At 46.9% G+C, this 19376-nt stretch overlaps 1 protein-coding gene across 4 annotated transcripts; it reads left to right on the top strand.

Moving 5' to 3' along the window:
* Nucleotides 1-250: 250 nt before the first annotated feature.
* On the top strand, nucleotides 251-18701 carry ARF1 (ADP ribosylation factor 1). 4 transcript variants are annotated; one of them, XM_066352866.1, is made up of 6 exons: nucleotides 283-394; nucleotides 6286-6420; nucleotides 16730-16914; nucleotides 16989-17099; nucleotides 17175-17299; nucleotides 17428-18701. In XM_066352866.1, exons 3-6 carry the CDS (start codon nucleotides 16767-16769, stop codon nucleotides 17587-17589), a joined length of 546 nt encoding a protein of 181 aa, XP_066208963.1. In that variant the 5' UTR covers nucleotides 283-394; nucleotides 6286-6420; nucleotides 16730-16766; the 3' UTR covers nucleotides 17590-18701. The 4 variants fall into 4 exon arrangements, with proteins under 4 accessions (XP_066208948.1, XP_066208954.1, XP_066208963.1 ...); XM_066352851.1 differs by lacking the exon at nucleotides 6286-6420 and having other exon boundaries at nucleotides 251-394; XM_066352857.1 differs by lacking the exon at nucleotides 6286-6420 and having other exon boundaries at nucleotides 253-399.
* Nucleotides 18702-19376: the final 675 nt, after the last annotated feature.

Genomic DNA, 19376 nt, shown 5'->3' on the forward strand with positions numbered 1-19376 from the left:
GAATCTGGCACCCTGGCGATACCACTCCAGAACCCCAAGATCCGTTCGACAGACTCAGTCCCTATATCTGCGAAATAGACTCCTATGTTCAACACGCCGGTTTCTCAGGGAACGCCCGGCACAGGCGTAGATAGACTTGGTCCCGGGAACACGCTTGCGCAGAGGAGGGACGGGCACGTGCAGCGGTAGGCGGAGCATTTCCTTCACTGTGCTCCCGCTCCCCAATTCTGCGCTTGCGCACAGCGTGGAGAGGGAGGGACCGCAGGCGGGCCGCCCCATTCCCCAGCGTCCACCGCGGCAGTAGGCATTGACGTGGCTGCCGTCAGAGCCGCCATCTTGTGGGAGCGAAACCAACGCCTGGCTCCGAGCAGCAACAGTGCCGTGGCCGCCGAGGGTGAGGTGGGAGACAGGGACCTGCTTGGGCCACGCGAGGTCCTGCCTACCGCGGCTGCAGGGGCGGGGCGGGCCGACGCCGGGTCGGGGGCCGCAGGGAGGGCGAAAGTGAGGCCGGGAGCCGTGATGAGGGCCGAAGCTGAAGCGACGTGAGGCAGGGCCTGCGGCCAGAGTGAGGGCCGACTCGGAAACGAGGAGAGGCCAAGTTGGGGACCGAGACGAAGCCGGGCGGTGAGGATCGAGTCCAGGCTCTAGGACCTAGGTGCGGCGGGGCGGGCGCGTCGGGCTGGAATGGAGGTCTCGTTCGGCCAGGTGGGGGTTGGGGCTGGTGTCAGCCCGCCCCGGGAGTCAAGTCGAGGTCGAGGTTGTGAACGAATTGAGATCGGACTGGGTCGAGGGTCAGCCTCCAACTTAGCATTTGTCTCGGCCCCGAGCCTCCCGGAGCCGCCAGAGAGGGCCCCGGAAGTCCGGTCAGGCTGCGGGCTCCCCAGGAAACTCCGCTTCCTGCTCCGCCTCCTTCCTTGGGGTTTCGAGGACTAAGAAACTGAGGCTCGTGGCCCGGGACGCGGCCAAGGTCACGCGATGACCAGGGTTTGAGCCCAGTTCCTGTTTGCTCCGAGGGCGGGGTCAGAGTAGTGCCCGGGTTCCTGGGCTGTGCTGTAGGCCGAGGTCCTAGGTCTGAATGGGAACGCCAGTGCAGAGTCTCCTGATCAAGAGGTGGTGCAACGCCGGGGTTGCTTCCCTGGCTCCGTTGGCAGAAATATAAGGACACTGCCGAGCTGGTGAATCTTTACCCATAGAACGACTGGTCTGGGGTCGGGTGGACTCTCCAAAGAATGCTCTAACACTTTCTTGTTGCACAATCCAGATATTAAGGCGTACAAAATTGTAGCTTTGTTAATAAGCCATGCCAATTATAGAGTACTTAAAATATTAGCTAGTCAACCCAGATGGCACTTATGAGCTAGGTGGCACTCTCCCCTTTCTTCAAAAACACGAAGTTGTTTAAATGAATTGAGAGGAATTGCACAAGAAGTTATTGGCAGGAGCGGAGGGAATTCAAACCTTTTGGAGGAGTGGGTTGGGGAAGTGACTGTTGAGAGCTGTGTCGGTGCCACTGCTGGTGTTCCAGTGGTCAGCTCTTAGTTTCAGAACTAGTGGGCAGCACTTTTTCTGCCAGCTATTAGCATTATGGGTCTTCTGTTTCCAACTGTGTATCTGAAGGAGTGTGAGATCCTGGGGTGCACTGTGGCCCTCTGCTGGGGGCAATTCCTAGTATTTAATATATAGGGCTGCAAGTGTCCTCAGAGTTTTTGAGCAACCTCCTTGAGTAGCCAGAACTGTTTAAGAACTTGAATGCATGGTGTTGCTAGCTAGCTGGGTTCAAAATTAAGAGGAATTGAATGTGTATATATTAATCTCAAATCTGGTCACTTGTTAGGGTGTACTATGTTCTTGTCATAGAAGTTTTCCCTCTAATCTGCAGAATGTAGCTGTGCCAACTCATTGGTGTCACCATCTTCAAGAAGGCCTATTGAAAGTAAATTCATATTAATTGGGCATAAGAAACATGCTATTTCCTGTGAGGGCTGTTTTCAAAGACAGGTATTCAGAATTGCTACTTTAAAAAGATTTAAAATAGTTGGTTTGGATAATAGCTGACTCTCATATTCACTAAGAAAAAGTTAGTAGAAAGCAAAAATTAGTTCTGTGCTTCTCACAGTTGTGGTTTTTAAATCACATGGTCTAGCTATTTGGTTTGCCTTCTTGCACAATATGAAGAGGATGATCAGATATGCTAAGCTGCCCCTTCCAAAGACCAGATGGACATGAAACTATATAGGAAGGTACATTTTGACTTATTTGTAGACTTCAGTGGAATTAGGTGTGGACCATTGCCCACAGGGATGATATGCAGAGTCAGATGGGCTCAGGAGTAAACCAAGGGGAAAACCTGGTACAAGGTCATTAATAATATGTTAACTGGGTTTCAGAGATTTCAATCAGTTTTCTTTATATTTACCAAATTGAATGTTGCCTTAAAATATGTATTTAAATGTGCTCTTCATCACATAAGGTCAGTCTTCCTAAGGGCTGTGATCATTTACCTTGCCAGTGCTCAGACCTCAGCTAGCCTGGGCTTGCCACTACTGTTTATGACCATCTGCACATTGTCCCATTGAAATTCTTCTCATTGACCTTCCAACCTTTGTGAAATTAGGAGAATGAAAAGAAATAAAAGTATACATCTGTCAGAGGTGGGTGGGAGAGAAACATGAATGAAAATTTTTCTTCTATTTGGGATCTTAAAATTAGATAAGAATTTCTGTCTTGTGCTCTGTGTGTACCTCACTAGGTGGGTGGTGTTAGAGAGGTCTTTCCAGCACTATCTGAAGTGGTCTTTTGGAAACGATACGCTCTACTAGTGGGTTGGGTGTAACCCTTCTTACTGGAAAATAAAGGGCACCTTAGGAATATGTGTGTGTGTGAGAGAGAGAGAGAGAGAGAGAGAGAGTGTTTGTGTATGTATGGGGGGGTTGATTTCAGATCACATAAAACATCTTAGCTCATTTCCTTCATCTTTAGGATCTATCCTCTTGTGTTTGTTAGAAACCCTTTAAAACGTAGTTGCACTACACCTGTTGTGACTACGGCTCTATTACTATTCTGGAATGTAGTTCCGAATTCTCAGTTGGATCAGATGACCTGATTAGCAGGGGGAAATGTGGCAAAATTTAACATGGGGACAGTAAACCTTTTTATACCTACCGCCCACTTTTGTATCTCTGTTAGTAGTAAAATTTTCTAACCGCCCACTGGTTCCACAGTAATGGTGATTTATAAAGTAGGGAAGTAACTTGACTTTATAAAATTTATAAAGCAGAGTTACAACAAGTTAAAGCATATAATAATAGTTACTTACCAAGTACTTTATGTCGATTTTCACTAAGTTTGGCGGAATAAATATTTATAAAACAACTTACTATAGTTAAATCTATCTTTTTATTTATACTTTGGTTGCTCAGCTACTGCCCACCATGAAAGCTGGAATGCCCAGTAGGGGGCAGTAGGGACCAGGTTGATTACCACTGATTTAACATAGAATATCAAAGCTTCTTATTTCTAGGAAAGTCTTTTAGATGCTCAACCAAGATACTATCGCCCCAGCTTCCTTATATGAGTTGGAAGGAATGGTGAGTCTCTGCAGGAACCTAGCCTCCTTGTCCCTAATAGACCCTTATTTCCTGTTTTGTTTTGTTTTTTTGCACACAGTGGCAACAAGAGCTTGGCAACATGTCACCGACAAACAGAAAGGAATGAGATGGGGAATAACAGATTTTACACACATAGCAATTGGGAGTGATTCTTTTTTAGGAGGCAAACGTTTTTGCATATCCGAGACCACAGAGTGACTTAGTATATGGCATAAATTAATGGGAGGCCTAGGTATGATTCATGATCATTTTCAGAAGTTAAAGTGTGTATAGTACATTTTTGGAAACATCAATTAATGTTTAATCAGATTAGTAAGTAATGATCCTTAGAGGGATGCTAGCAAGTCGTAATGCAAAAAAGCTAGCATCATTCAATTTGTGTTATATATCAAGATTGTTTTTGTAGTGTCCTGTCACTTTGACTTAAATACAAATGGCCAAAAAAATTTTTTAACACTTTGTCTAGACCCATTTAGGAAGAGTAGGAATACAGGCAGAGTTAGAAGAGCCAGCGTTTTGATCAAAGGATTTAGAACGGGTTGGGAACCTATGGCTCACGAGCCAGATGTGGCTCTTTTGATGACTGCATCTGGCTCGCAGACAAATCTTTAATTAAAAAAAATGTTAACAATATAAAATATTCTCATGTATTACAATTCATTCATTTCCTACTGCACATGTTCATGGTTGCGGGTGGCTAGAGCCAATCACAGCTGTCCTCCGGGACAACACCAAATTTTTATTGGATAATATGTAACGTATACGGATCATTGTATGGCTCTTACGGAATTACATTTTTTTTTTTTTTTTAAATCTTTATTTATTCATTTTTAGAGAGGAGAGAGAGCCAGAGAGAGAGCTAGAGAGAGAGAAGGGGGGAGGAGCTGGAAGCATCAACTCCCATATGTGCCTTGACCAGGCAATCCCAGGGTTTCTAACCGGCGACCTCAGCATTTCCAGATCAACGCTTTATCCACTGCGCCACCACAGGTCAGGCCCGGAATTACATTTTAAAATATGTGGTGTTCATGGCTCTCTCAGCCAAAAAGGTTCCCGACCCCTGATTTAGAACAAAGAATTTTTTTGTTTTGTTTTGTTTTTCTTTTTTAAAGATTTTATTTACTGATATTTAGAGAGAGGACAGAGGGGGGGAAGAGCGGGAAGCATCAACTCATAATAGTTCCTTCTCACATGTGCCTGGACTGGGCAAGCTCGGAGCCTCCAACTGGTGACCTTAATATGCACCATGCCACCACAGGTCAGGCTAAAGAATGTCTTTTAAAAATTAACAGTGTATTTTCCGGTGAAGTTTTCTGTGTCAGTAAGCATGCAGTACCTAATTAACTGATCAGATTCATTTATTTATATTTAAAATACATCTTTTGTCAATTAGGGTGGTGAAACTTTGCTTAAAGTAATTTTAGCTGTTAGCATTTCTTTTCTGTCAGTGATATACGATCTTGCTAATTCCTGGGGAAATCAATGAAAATGTATTTATACTGCTCATAAAAATTAGGGGATATTAGATTGCTTCATATTCATTTTGAAATATCCCCTAATTTTTGTGAACAGTATATTTGAGTCACCAGTTGCAGGCATCTAAGGGCAGGTGTAGGAAGCAGATTTTGCACACACCCCTCCCGTGTACTGGATACTGCTGAGGTGATCACCTTTGCCCTGCCTAGTCACAGTGTCTCCAGAGCCCTGGTTTCCTCTCTAGAAAGTCAGAGGAGTGTTGAGAACACACCACTCACATACGCTTTTAAACCAGCATGAAATTTATTGTTGACTTGATAAGTATTCCCCAACAAATTAATTTTTAGGGAAGCATATTTGTAGACATGCATGATTAGTATTTTTGCTTTTTAATTTCTAAGGGCCTGGGTAAGTACTCTTTTATAATTCTTTTCTCCCTGCTGGTGAATCCTTTTGATCTCCAAAGGAGAGGTACCCAATAGAGGAAGATGGTGAAGGTGTGAGGAGGATGGTGAATTTTGAGTAGAGGAGGTCCCACTGGGAGAGTGGGGCCGAGTGGAGATGGAGGCTCTTTTTGGCAGTGAGCAGAGAGGTAAGGCAGGGCAACAGGACACCGGAAAGGGGTGACTTTGACTTATTAGGAGGATAAGGAATTACCATGGGGGATGAGAAGAGGTGCAAGGGGGCAGGGGTCCTGTGGGTCTGTGGGAGAAACAGGAAGCTTCTCCTAGGCAGGGGAACAGTGAGTGTATAGAGTTCCTGGGTGGTTTTGGAGACTTGCCAGGAGCAAAGTGGGTGAGGAGCAGAGAGCAGAGGGAAGTCTGATGTGCGTCAGTGGACCTTGGAGGGCTCGCTCCCCTGAAAGGGTGTTTGGGGAATTTGTGAGAGCAGCAAGAGCACATTCTCTGTGATTGTCATGTCTCAGAACTAATTTTGCATTGTGTACACAGTCAACATTTTGTTTTTCTTTGCATGGTTTTAATAAATGTTTTGAATTTTCCAGCAAAGCCAACTACCTTATAAATCGGGGGGCAAGGTCTGCGTTTTGTTCTTTGCAGAATCTTACGAGTTGCTTTTTCTTCCTGCTTCATGGACACAACAGTCCCCGGGCCTGAGCTGCTGGTACAGGCTCTGGCAGTGTGTTGCACCTGAGGTGATTTTTTTTTTTTAATTTTTCTTTTTTTATTTATTCATTTCAGAGAGAAGAGAGAGAGAGAGAGGTGGGAGGAGCAGGAAGCATCAACTCCCCATATGTGCTTTGACCAGACAAGTGCAGGGTTTTGAACCGGCAACCTCAGCATTCCAGGTTGACGCTTTATCCACTGCACCACCACAGGTCAGGCCTGAGGTGATTCTTTGACAGCCTGCCTGAACTGGTGGTATGCTCATACCTAGTCTTGAAATGTTCTAAGTCACTGCCCTTCACTTCCCCTATACTGTATATTACAGCTGGGCAACGTAATGGGTGTTTTACAGTTGGTGCAGGTGTTGGTTGGGTTGTCTGTTAGCTTCTTTGGGGGGATATTGGAAGTAGCACTGTGAAATGCCTGTTCTGATATATGTAAGGGCCCCGAATCAGACTGTTGTTCAGTCACCTGAATTGTCCTACAGGCCTCTGTCACTAGCATTGAGAACACCTTGTGGGATGGAAGCTATAGACTGTTGGAATGCCAGGGTGGAGAAGAGGTGGCTGCCTAGGCACGGGCATGTGGTTTTGGGGATGAGAGGGACAAAGAAAAAGATTGTGTCTGTCTTTGAGGTTTGGGTCTTAGAAACTGTAAGAAAGTTGCTTAGTGTACTGTAGCCTGACCAGGAGTGGATAGAGTGTTGGACTGGAACATGGAGGACCCAGGTTCGAAACCCCAAGGTCTCCAGGTTGAGCAAGGCTCACCAACTTGAGCCCAAGGTTGCTGGTTTGAAGCCCAAGGTTGCTGGCTTGAGCAAGGGGTCACTCAGTCTGCTGCAGCCCCCCAGGCAAGGCACGTATGAAAAAGTGATCAATGAACAACTAAGGTGCTGCAACGAGGAATTGATGCTTCTCATCTCTCTCCCTTCCTGTCCGTCTGTCCCTATTGCTCCCTCTCTCTGTCTCTGTCACAAAAAAGAAAGTTGTTTAGTGTTAAAGTGGGGAAGGGCAAGCCCTTTATGTTGGAGGGTTAGATTTCACTGGCAGATCTCTGTGTGGAAGGGACAGAAAAATGGGGCCTGGAGGCGAGGAAGGGAGTCTAGCTGGGAATAGAAATATGGGGGCATGTTTGGTTGCTGCACTCCCTTGGAAGTAAATGGCGGAGTAGAGCAGTGTGCCAGATGCAGCAGGGATTTGGGAGATTTTAAATAGGGGATGGTATGAGCAGGTGTGTGAATGAGATTTCCTTGACACCAGTACATAAGTCTCAAGTGTGACCAGAGGTTGGAAGAGGCCTGCTGAGAGATTGCTGTGACCTTGAGCAAGAGCAGCTTTTTGGAGGGTGAAGTGAAGGCCATCCTGAGCCCCCATGTCTCTGAATGTTCTGAGCTGGCACTGGCTGCTACCCTGACAGAGGTCACAGGAAGAAGGGCAGGTCTGGCAGGGACCTGTCCCAAAGGTGGGGGGATCCAACAGAGGCTCTTAACCCAATACAGTTTCCTTTTCTGCATCCTTCAAAAGCCTGTAACCTCAGTAAAAGAGATGGGGCAGTGATTTTTTTAAAATTGTTTTCAAAATGAAAGTTCCTTGAAGGCCAAAATCAGGTCTGGATATTGGCTTAACCCCTCACCAAAGCCCCAGGAACTCCTGGCATTCTGAGGCTGGGAGGAGGGGGGACTCTGAGGACTCCTTGTTGCAGTTCTCTTTTTCTTCAAGGGTATGGAGAGGGGTCTCATAGCCCAGCCCTCATTTTGGTGGAGGGTCTGAGTCCACACGGTGGGCCTGGATGGCCACTTTGAGCAGAGCACCAGACCAGAGACTGCTGAGGCATGTCATGATCACATGACAAAAGGAGTGAAGTGACAGAAACAAAAGGAATGTGATTTACTTCACAGTAGAAATCAGAATCCTGAATAATTTTTCTCTTCGTGTTCTTATTGCTAGACCTGAAACCGAGGACTGTTTGCGCATCCTGGGTGGGCACCCACCTTTTTCTCTGTCCAGAGTGTGTGGGGGGGTGTGTGTCTGGAACTGAAGCTTCTAGCTGCATTGGGAGGGCCCCAGTCAGATGACAAGCAGCTTTTTTTTGTTTTGTTTTGTGGTGTTTTTTTTTGTATTTTTCTGAAGCTGGAAACGCGGAGAGACAGTCAGACAGACTGCCGCATGCGCCCGACCGGGATCCACCCGGCCCGCCCACCAGGGGGCAACGCTCTGCCCACCAGGGGGCGATGCTCTGCCCCTCTGGGGCGTCGCTCTGTTGCTCTGTTGCGACTAGAGCCACTCTAGCGCCTGGGGCAGTGGCCAAGGAGCCATCCCCAGAGCCCGGGCCATCTTTGCTCCAATGGAGCCTTGGCTGTGGGAGGGGAAGAGAGAGACAGAGAGGAAGGAGAGGGGGAGGGGTGGAGAAGCAGATGGGCGCTTCTCCTGTGTGCCCTGGCCGGGAATCGAACCCGGGACCTCTGCACGCCAGGCCGACGCTCTACCACTGAGCCAACCGGCCAGGGCAGGACAAGCAGCTTTTGATGTTGCTTAACCCAGAGGCTTCAAAGAATTTGTTTACAATGAGGTGAGACTGGAGGCACAGGCACTGTTGTTGCACTTATTGGCCATCTGTCAGTTGGATTCACTGAGTGTTGTTGGACTCTGTGTGCCCAGCACTGTTCTCACACAGCTCCTTTTGTGAGTGTGGTGACTATTAGCCCTTTGGTGTGTTGAGGGTGCACTGAGAAAAATACAAAGGAAAGGGTATTCCTTGTGGAAAGTGGTGGCAGCTGAGCTTGTTCAGAGATTGAGCAAAGGACATGGTGGGCACAGCATGGAGAAATGGGTGTGGTGAGGGGACTGGTACCCCGCTGGGGTCAGAACATGCCCAAGCACCTTGCTGAGGCCCTTCAAACCAGTCCCAAATTACTGGTGCTCTGGTTCCCACTGGGTTGGATTGAAAGAATTCTAATTGATTTCCAAAGGACTACTAATAACCTATAAAATTAATAAGTGATTGGTAGTAGGACACTTCTCATGGTGTCTGGGTGCTTTAGAGTTGCCCATGGTTTCTTAAATTCTGCTTTGTATTTTAGTCATAAATTACTTTAGTTTTCTTTATTTTCAGTTTAATTTGTTGTGGGTTAACACAAATTGTTTTTTTGGTCTTTAAATTTTTTCTTCTAGTAACAAACTGGTCCTTCAGACTTAACTGCAGTTGGGGTCAGACAGAGGGTATTTGTACCTTACTGCCAGAGTAGAAGTGCTCATTGGGGTGTAGGGTGCTGGTGGCTCCTCAACAGGGGGCCAAGTTCCCACCACCAGGCTTGTAGGGCCTGGAAGTTGCCCCATTCCCCAGGCCAGAATACTCAGACGTGCCTGCACGGCTCCAGGAAAACAGGAATGTAGGTTTATTCTGGACAACCTGCCTGGGGACAAGTCAGGAAGAGGAAATACAGAGGAGCAGGCTTCTGCCATGAGGACAGGTGCACAGAGCTGTGAGAGCTGTTATCCATGCAGTTCTGAGCAAAGCCTCAGCTCTGGGTCTCCTGCATCCTGGTTTCACTCCAGTAGAGGCCCTATGACATTTGGGTTCAGTGTCCTATGTGGATTTTTGTTGTTGTTGTATTTTTCTGAAGCTGGAAATGGGGAGGCAGTCAGATAGACTCCTGCATGCTCCCGACCGGGATCCACCTGGCACGCCCACCAGGGGGCGTCGCTCTGTCGCGACCAGAGCCACTCTGATGCCTGGGGCAGAGGCCAAGGAGCCATCCTCAGCGCCCGGGCCATCTTTTGCTCCAATGGAGCATCGGCTGCAGGAGGGGAAGAGAGAGACAGAGAGGAAGGAGAAGGAGAAGGGTGGAGAAGCAGATGGGCGCTTCTCCTGTGTGCCCTGGCCGGGAATCGAACCCAGGACTTCCGCACGCCAGGCCGACGCTCTACCACTGAGCCAACCAGCCAGGGCCAGGATATTATTTTCATTCTCTCTAGTCCATCTGGGTATTTGTCATCTGTAGATTTCAGAAAAATATTAACTGTTTGGTAAAGTGCTTTGAGTACAGTTATGTTAAATGATAAGTAAAACTTTAAGACTGAATAAAGGGGAACTACGAAACAAATATGGTAATCAATTAAATGCTTTGGCTTTTGTAGATAGTGATGAGTAGGATTAATTGCATTAAGCTGTTCTTGCATGTGTCTTGTGGTTGCTGGGTGCCTGTTCAGTAGACAGTGACGGTGGCTCTTGGGTGTTCAAGAGGCATATACATGAATGAAACTCATTTCTAACTGTCATTTTAAGGATTTCATCCTTAAACTGCCAAAGAATGATCTAAATTAAATTTCATTGGTTGCTCCTCCTAAGAATCAGACTTGACAGGTAATACCCTTCTTCAGGTGTGGAAGGTATGTGCAAAGGGTGTGTTAGAGACCAGCCCTCCACTTTAAGGATGCTGGCCTTCCTCAGGAATGTTTGTGTCTGTGTGTGTGTGTGTGGGGGGGGGGGGGGTTGCAAAATCCTGCATTGAGGCCAAACCTTGTGCCTAACTGGTTCCTGTATAACTTGCTGAAAGTTTTCTGAAAAAAAACAAAACAAAACCAGTGTCTTACTGAAACTCATTTTTAGCCCTGGCAAATTGTTCAGTTGGTTAGAGCATCATCCTGGTATGCCAAGGTTGTGGGTTCAGTCCCCAGTCAGGGCACATAGTGAGAATCAACCAGTGAATGCATAAATGGGTGGAATAGCAAATCAATGTCTCCTCCCCTTTCCTCCTAACAAATCAATTAAAAATTTTTTTAAGGTAGTGTATTTCCCCATGTATAAGACGCACCTTAATTTTAGGGCCTGAAATTTGCAAAAAATATTACATAAAGTTGCTGAACTCAAGTTTTATTCATAAAATTCATACAACTCCTCATCTTTATCAAAACTCCCATCCATTAGCTTGTCCTCATCTTGTGTCTGATGATGAATCACTGTCTTCATATATTGCCTTTTCCTAGGTTCCATCTATGGCATTTGAAATCTACAACCACTGTATAAGATGCACCCAGTTTTTAGACCCTAAATTTTTGGGGGGGAATGCGTCTTATACATAGGGAAATAGAGTATTCACCTTTAGGTATAGTCTGGAATGATGTTATTGTAAAATATTGTTGCATGTAATTTTATTTATTGAAAGTTTAGGAGGGGATGGCGTGTAAAAAGGTACAAACTACCAGTACATACAATAATTAATGTACAGGGTGGTAGCTTTAGTTAGCAATACCGTATTGTACATGTGAAAGTAGTTCGGAGAGATCTTAAACCTCATCTCAAAAAAGTCATCTATCTATTTTAAATGAGAGGAGGGGAGATAGACTCCTACATGCGCCCTGACAGGGATCTATCCAGCAACCCCCATCTGAGGCCCGTGCTCAAACTCAACACCTGAGACCAGACTAACCCAGCTATCCTCAGCAGCCGGAGCTGATGCTCTGAGTTGAGCCACTGGCTACGAGAGGGGAAGAGAGAGGAGGGAAAAGGAGAGGAAGGGAGGCAGATGGTTGCTTCTCATGTGTGCCCTGACCAAAGATCAAACCTGGAATGTTCACACGCTAGGCTGATGCTCTGTCCACTGAGCCAACTGGCCAAGGCCTTTATTTATTGATGGATTTTAAAGAGAGAGGAAGGGAGAGAGATAGGAACATCAATCTGTTCCTGTATGTGCTCTGAGCCAGGAATCAAATAGGCAACCTATGTGCTTCAGGACAACGCTCTGACCAACTGAGTAATCCAGCCAGGGTAAGGAAAGTATTTTTAACTACGTGAAGTGGATGTTATCTAGACTTTTTGTGGTGCTCAATTATATCTGAGTGGGAAGAAAAGAAAGTTCTGTCAACCTAATTAGATCTATTGAGTGTCTTAGGCTGAATGTTGTCCTGAGCCTGTTGTTGATGCATATCTTTGTCACAGTTGTATTAGGCCTGTGAGGTATACCTGCTTATCACTAGTATTGGCATATTCAGTTTTCTTCTTTCACAAATTTTTATTAAATACTGATTGACAAAATGTAGTACACTCAATTGCAGACCACTGTTAGAGCTACAGAAATTGAATGTTGGGCTGACAGGCAGAGTTAATTAATGGCTTGAAGCTTTCTTTTATTGGTGTGCTAGAGTACTAAGGTGATACGCCAAAAGCAGTTTGCACAGTTATAGCATGTGGTTACACCATGTGCCCACATCACCTGTGAACATAGGGGGAGCCACCTTTAAATTTAAATACTGTGTGTGAGGGATGAATTGGGTTTTCGAATATGTGACTGCCAGAGGCAGTTGCTTGTTCATAAAACTTAAAATGTTTTGTAATGTATCTGAGTTCCTTAGGGAAATCTTCACTTTGCTAATTTTCCACAAATACTAAAACATGAACTTTTGAGTTGTACATTTCACCATATGTACTTACACCTTAATAAACTTGACTTTTAAAAAGGTAAAAAGAAAAAAGCTGTCACTCAGCTTTTTATTTGAATAGGGAATTCATCCATCTGAACACCCATTTACAGAGGAGACCAATGCAGCCCCTCACGTCTGCAGCACAGAGTAGAGGTCAGGTCTCACTTTTTGTTTCCTAGGTCACATTTTTGTTTTCTAAGCTACTCTCCACATTGGTGGTGTCGTCTTCCTAGTGATCCCAACAGTTCAAGTCATCTAGGTGTTCACTGGTACAGATTCTGTTACATAGACCAGCTCTGATGGTTTCAGAAAACCTGACAGACTTTCCTTCTGCAGAGACAAGTTGCACAACTCTGATTGCAAACCTGGGCTGTCCCTGCTTCTTGGGAAACCACTGAGGCTTAATGGAGGTGCAGAGGGCACAGGTAGAGGTCACAGGCACACTTACATCCCTTTAGCAGTTAAAGCAGTCGTTTATTGGAGTGGGATGATGTTTTCCTCAGGGAGACCCCATTATTGGCCTTGTTTGTTGGCCTGTAGATCTTTGCATATGGGAATTGTGTTCTGTTCTTGGCTTTCATGCTGGAATGCCACCCTAGAGGCTGTCTAGGGCCGAGAAGCTCCCTTGTTAGTTACCCTTGCATCTTCTAGATAAGTCAGGTGCAGACTCCAAGATGGGGAGAAGTGGTTCTACTGAGCAAGTCAGTGTCTTTTCTGCTTACTAATACAATGAACCTGAAAAGCAGGTTTTGACTTGAGCATGTTAGTTTCTGGTGGAGCAAAAGGTGAAATAGTGCATGGGCTGGGTGTCTCACAAGGTGGAATCTGTGCCAAGAAACGTGGCACAACTCTCGTGGCCAGTATTGAACTTTTCTGTTATGACAGGTATGGTTAGGTCTGGACCTCTGACGAAGCAGTAAACAGTGCTGAGGGGACAGGCCAGGAAGCCACCAGGGTCCCTGGACCAGTTGCAGAGCAGGTACAGATGTTTGTAGTAGGGAAGACCATATGCTGTGTATCATACAGTGTCTTAAATCTGAGATTGGTGCTCATCCTTATCCTGGCTCTGCCACCAAGGGTGACTCATTACCCCTGTGGGGATCAGTGACTTTGATCTGTTTTAAAACCCAGTGGGGAGGGTGGGGACTATGTTAGTAATCTGGGCCCACAGACATGGTGGTGGGGCAGGGATTATGCATGCAGAGGCCACACCCAGTAATGGGGGGTTTGCTTGGAGATGTTCCCTCTGTCCTAATGGGGATTGGGGAGGATACAGATAGCCTTTTAACCCCTTGGTGCTTCAATTTTTATGTTGGTTTCTGTGAAGGGGATACTTTAACAATAAAACAGGCATAAATAGCAGTCCTCCATCCTGCTTCTCAGGCACAGACTCTTTCCTCATTTGGCTGTACTTTCATATTTATGAAGGAGCATGTCTGTTTTGGAAGGTAAAGGTTAACCCTTGATATCACAAGTTCTGGCCTTAGCAATAACAGTAATGATATCATGACTGAGTAAAATGAATTTACAGGTTCACAGTACTGCTTCTGTCTGATCTCTCTAGAAGCTAAGTTTAAAGTTCTTTGACTCTTGGTGTTCTGGAATTTAGTCTGCCTTGAATGTGTTTCAGTCTTAGATGTTGATTTTTTTACTTTTGTGGGGAGTGGTTTTAGGTTCACAGCAAACTTGAGATGAAGTTACAGATTTCCCATGTACTTGTGGTATGGGAAATTCTCACCCAGCATTCCCACCAGAGTGGTGCATTTATTACAAGGGGTGAATCTACTGGACACATCATCACCCAGAGCCCATAGTTAGCCTTAGGTTTACCTGTAGTGTTGCACATTCTGTGGGTTAGGACCAATGGATTATGACATGTATCCACCATGTAGTATCATAAGGAGTAGCTTCACTGCCCTGAAAATCATCTGTGCTCTGCCCTCCCGTCCCCCCCCCCCCCAACGCCAGGCAACCACTGATCTTTTTACTGCCTCTGTGGTTTTTGCCTTTTCCAGAATGTCAGATAACCTGATTGTACAGTAGGCAGCCATCGCCAGTTGATTCCTTTCACTTAATAATACACACTTAGGTTTCCTCTACGTCTTTTTCATGGCTTGACGGCTGACTTCTTTTCAGTGCTGAATAAAAGTCCATCGCATGGTTGTAGCAGTTTATTTATCCATCCATTCATCTACTGAAGGACATCTTGGTTGCTCCCCAGTTTTGGTTATTATGAGCAAAGCTGCAGTAGACATCTGTGTGTAGGTTTTTGTGTATGTAAGTTTTCAGGTCCTTTGAATTGGTAATACCAAGGGGCTCAATTGCTGGATCATATGGTAAGAGTGTGTTGAGTTTTGTAAGAAACCACCAAACTGTCTTCCAAAGTGGCTGTGGCTGCACCATTTTGTATTGTTCCACATCCTTACCCATATTTGATGTCAGTGTTCTGGGTGTTAGCCATTCTAATGGCTGTGTAGTGGTATCTGGTTAGTCAGATTGTTTATTTTCTTGTTGGGTTTTGACTGGTTTTTGTGTGTTTTGGATGACAGTCCTTTGTTAGATGTCTTTTGCAAATGTGTCTCCTTCTCTTGACTGTGTTTTCCAGAGTAGAAGCTTACCACTTATTTCTTTTGAAACCCTGAGGTCACTGGCTTGAGCATGAGATCATAGGCATGACCCCATGGTTGCTGGCTTAAAGCCCAAGGTCGCTGGCTTGAGCAAGCGGTCATTCACTGTGCTGTAGCCCCTCGGTCAAGGCACATGTGAGAAAACAATCAATAAACTACTAAGGTGCCACAATGAGGAATCGATGCTTCTCATCTGTCTTCCTTCCTATCTGTCTGTCTCTATCTGTTGCTCTGTCTCTGTCCAAAAAAAAATTGTGAAAGTGCTACATTGTGGAGAGGCCAGGCCTAGGCAGCTCCCATGCCCTGGGAACCATCTGGGACCAAGAACCTGCTTTTCCCAGCCTGGCCCTTGGCCTCTAATAGCCTCCTGTCCCTTCCTGCCCTCTCCTCTCTCTGACTTGGCTAGATGGTGCCCCAGTGATTCTTCTATGCTGAGGGAGAGGAGTCTGGGGAGTGTGGCCTGGACATGGTACAAATGTTGACACATGAATGTTACACTACACAGGCCCTCTCCACTGGTGAGAAAGAGCCCCCTCAGCAGTGCTGCCCTGGGCCTTTACTGTGCCTTGGACTCGGTGCCCAGGTGTTGTTGGTCACTGTGTCCTTTCTGCTGCAGGGCAAGTGCTGAGCTCTCAGCAAGTTGGGAAAGGTTGGCTTCTGGTTCATACTTGGAATTGGGGGGTAGCTCACTCCCTGTGTGTTCGTCATCTTGTGTGGGCTGTGTTTTACTGGGGTTTGGTGGGGCTACTGAGAGACACTGAGGCCTTGGTTTGGTTGGTTTTGGCCCCCTTGAAAAGTTATTAAATTGGAGAGGATTCCTTTGAAACCATGGATGGTAGGTGGTACACAATCAGCTTTGTTCCTAAGATTCCCAGACTTCCCTTCCAGGGGTGATGGTTGGTGGGTGGCTTGAGAGGCCTAGCAGGCAGGGTTTTTTCTTATAGCTTGGGAACTGAAAATGGGGTTTTTGGAAGGACGCAGTGTGTTTGTGTCCCCATTCATAGTGGGAGGGTGAGTGGTCTTTAAGCTACTCTTTTTGTGTGCGTGTGTGTGTGTGTGTGTGTTTTCTGAAGTTGGAAACGTGGAGGCAGTCAGACATACTCCCACATGCGCCCCACCGGGATCCACCCGGCATGCCCACCAAGGGGGGCGATGCTCTGTTGCAACCAGAGCCATTCTAGCACCTGAAGCAGAGGCCACAGAGCCATCCTCAGCGCCCAGGCCAACTTTGCTCCAATGGAGCCTTGGCTGAGGGAGGGGAGGAGAGAGACAGAGAGGAAAGAGAGGGGGAGGGGTGGAGAAGCAGATGGGCGCTTCTCCTGTGTGCCCTGGCTGGGAATCGAACCCGGGACTCCTGCACACCAGGCTGACGCTCTGCCACTGAGCCAACCGGCCAGGGCCCTTTAAGCTACTCTTGTGCTGTGATTCTGGGTAGCACAGAAAGAGACCCAGGGACCTCTTCCTTGCCTCTGCAGATTTCTCTGGCCAGTGTCTCTCCCTCTGGTCTACAACATGGGGAATATCTTTGCGAACCTCTTCAAGGGCCTTTTTGGCAAAAAAGAAATGAGGATTCTCATGGTGGGCCTGGATGCTGCGGGAAAGACCACCATCCTGTACAAACTGAAGCTGGGTGAGATCGTGACCACCATCCCTACCATAGGTGAGGAGGCTGGGCCACAGGGAGCTGGGGCAGCAGCTGGGGGGTTTGGCTCACATGGGCCCATGTTCCTGCAGGTTTCAATGTGGAGACTGTGGAGTATAAGAACATCAGCTTCACTGTTTGGGATGTGGGTGGCCAGGATAAGATCCGGCCTCTGTGGCGCCACTACTTCCAGAACACACAAGGTGAGGCTAGGGGCCAGGGCCTGTGAGAGAGGTGGCATGTCCTCGGTATCTTCACTGACACCTGTTCCTTGGCAGGTCTCATTTTTGTGGTTGACAGCAATGACCGAGAGCGTGTGAACGAGGCCCGAGAGGAGCTCATGCGGATGCTGGCAGAGGATGAGCTCAGGGATGCTGTCCTGCTCGTGTTCGCAAACAAGCAGGTACATGCTTGTGTGTGAAGAAGCCATCCAAGGGGCAGGGGATCTGAAGGGATCACAGGTCAGGTGGGAAGGGATCCCAGTCTTCTTGAAAACTCATGGTTACCATGCCACCCTGCCTCTCCCACCAGGACCTCCCCAATGCCATGAACGCAGCTGAGATCACAGACAAGCTGGGCCTGCATTCTCTGCGCCACAGGAACTGGTACATTCAGGCCACCTGTGCCACCAGTGGGGATGGGCTCTATGAGGGACTGGACTGGCTGTCCAATCAGCTCCGGAACCAGAAGTGAGCCGCACTCCTCTCCCCCCCATTCCCTCCTTCACCCTTGCTTTCCTCTCATGTGGCAGATGTGCCCCTGTGGTGTGAGTGCCAGAAGCTGTCTCCATGGTCGGTCCCAGTGTGCTTCATCATGCTGTACATGTGCAGACGCAGCCTGCAACCGGGTTTTTATTTAATGTAAATAGTTCTTGTTTCCAGTGAGGCAGTTTCTGGTACTCCTATGCAATATTACTCAGCTTTTTTTATTGTAAAAAGAGAATCAATTCACTGTTTAGTACTGAGAAGGGAATTTAGGCACCTGGGGCCTCTAAGGAGTTGTCAGATCAGCCTAACGCTTCTCTGGGCTTTAGATCTGTGTTGAGATTCATTTTGGTGGTTGGTTTTTAACCCAAACTCAGTGCATTTTTAAAAAATAGTTAAAAGATGAGACACTCGAACACACAGATGGGAGAAATGTGCCTAGTGTAGGTTCTACAATAATGGCTTGAGTTCTGTGGTCTGTCTCCCATCTGGAGCGTGTGATGGGCAGAACCAGCCATAATACATTCTGCATGATTACTTAGTCCCTGATAGGCTCTGTTTCACTGGGTCATCTGCATCACTTAGCATTTGTGCTTGTACCTGTGCTTATACCATGGCCCAGGGGACAGGCTGGGAGCTGTGGCCACCACTCACTAACTCCAGCCTTCCCTTGTGTCAGCGTAGGTGCTTTGGTGGGACCAGTCCTGGCCAGAGCAGGAACCCCCCCATGGTCCCCATGCTCACTCGCTCCAGGTTGTCTGGGTATCACCAGTAGGAGCATGGACAGGTGGCTGGTCATCTTAGAGCCTAGCTCCTCAGAGCTCCCGTCGACATGTGCTTTCACTCCCTCAGCCTGCAAGGGTCAGATTTGACATCAAAAACAACCACCTCTACTTTTTTCTTTTGTATTTTGATAAATACTGAAGCTGGAGCTGTTAAACTTTATCTTGGGGAAAACCCCAGAACTGGTTTATCTAGTGTCGTGGAACCTCTTACTGCTTTCAATACACGATTAGTAATCAACTGTTTTGTATACTTTTCAGTTTTTCATTTCGACAAGCACTGTAATTATAGCTATTAGAATAAAATCTCTTAACTATTCCACGTCTTTACAGTGCTTGGTTTCTGCTGACTGAAGCTGCCTCCTGGGACATGGGCAGGGATGGCACAGGGAGTGTGACCCACCCCAGACCAGTTTCCCCCCACCTCCCTGTGGACACGTGTGGATAGGTCCTTGGACCCCTGGGGGCCTTCCTCATTGGTCTTTCTCTGCTGCAGTCCAGTCCCCACTGCTCACTCCTTGGGGGTGTCCCTCTGATCTGGAGCCCTTCTGGACACTTCCACTATCTGGCCAAGCCAAAGTCCAAATGTCCTTCACCCAGAGGCATCCAGCCCTGTGTGCAGCAAGCCTGAGTGCTCTGAAGATAGAAGAATTGCCTTTACTTTTTATTTATTTAAAAATCAGAAGCAAAATTCAGCATGTTTCATAATGTATTACACCTGAGTTTTGTCTTTACTCAGATGCAACTGTAAGTATTCATTTCTTTTGTGGATGAGATGGTGATGACTGTAGGCATACTTCCCCACTGTAGCTGAGGAGCTGCAGTGGGGGCGGGGTGTGGGGTGTGCCAGGAGCTCTGCTCTGCCTAAGAGAAGTAGAGGAGATTCAGCAGGCAAAGTGGGAGGCATGGGATGGGGCCAGAGTTCCTGAGGAACAAGGATGTCTCTGGGTATAAGGCCATCTCTGGTACCTCTCTGCTGGTCACCAGGAGTCCT

The sequence above is a fragment of the Saccopteryx leptura genome, chromosome 1 (genome assembly GCF_036850995.1).
Source record: "Saccopteryx leptura isolate mSacLep1 chromosome 1, mSacLep1_pri_phased_curated, whole genome shotgun sequence".
Lineage (NCBI taxonomy): Eukaryota > Metazoa > Chordata > Mammalia > Chiroptera > Emballonuridae > Saccopteryx > Saccopteryx leptura.

Coding starts and splice junctions, on each gene's coding strand:
- ARF1 (XM_066352851.1), top strand. CDS start 16,767: ATGGGGAATATCTTTGCGAACCTCTTCAAGGGCCTTTTTGGCAAAAAA. Junction 16,915..16,988: donor GACCACCATCCCTACCATAG/GTGAGGAGGCTG, acceptor ATGTTCCTGCAG/GTTTCAATGTGGAGACTGTG. Junction 17,100..17,174: donor CTACTTCCAGAACACACAAG/GTGAGGCTAGGG, acceptor GTTCCTTGGCAG/GTCTCATTTTTGTGGTTGAC.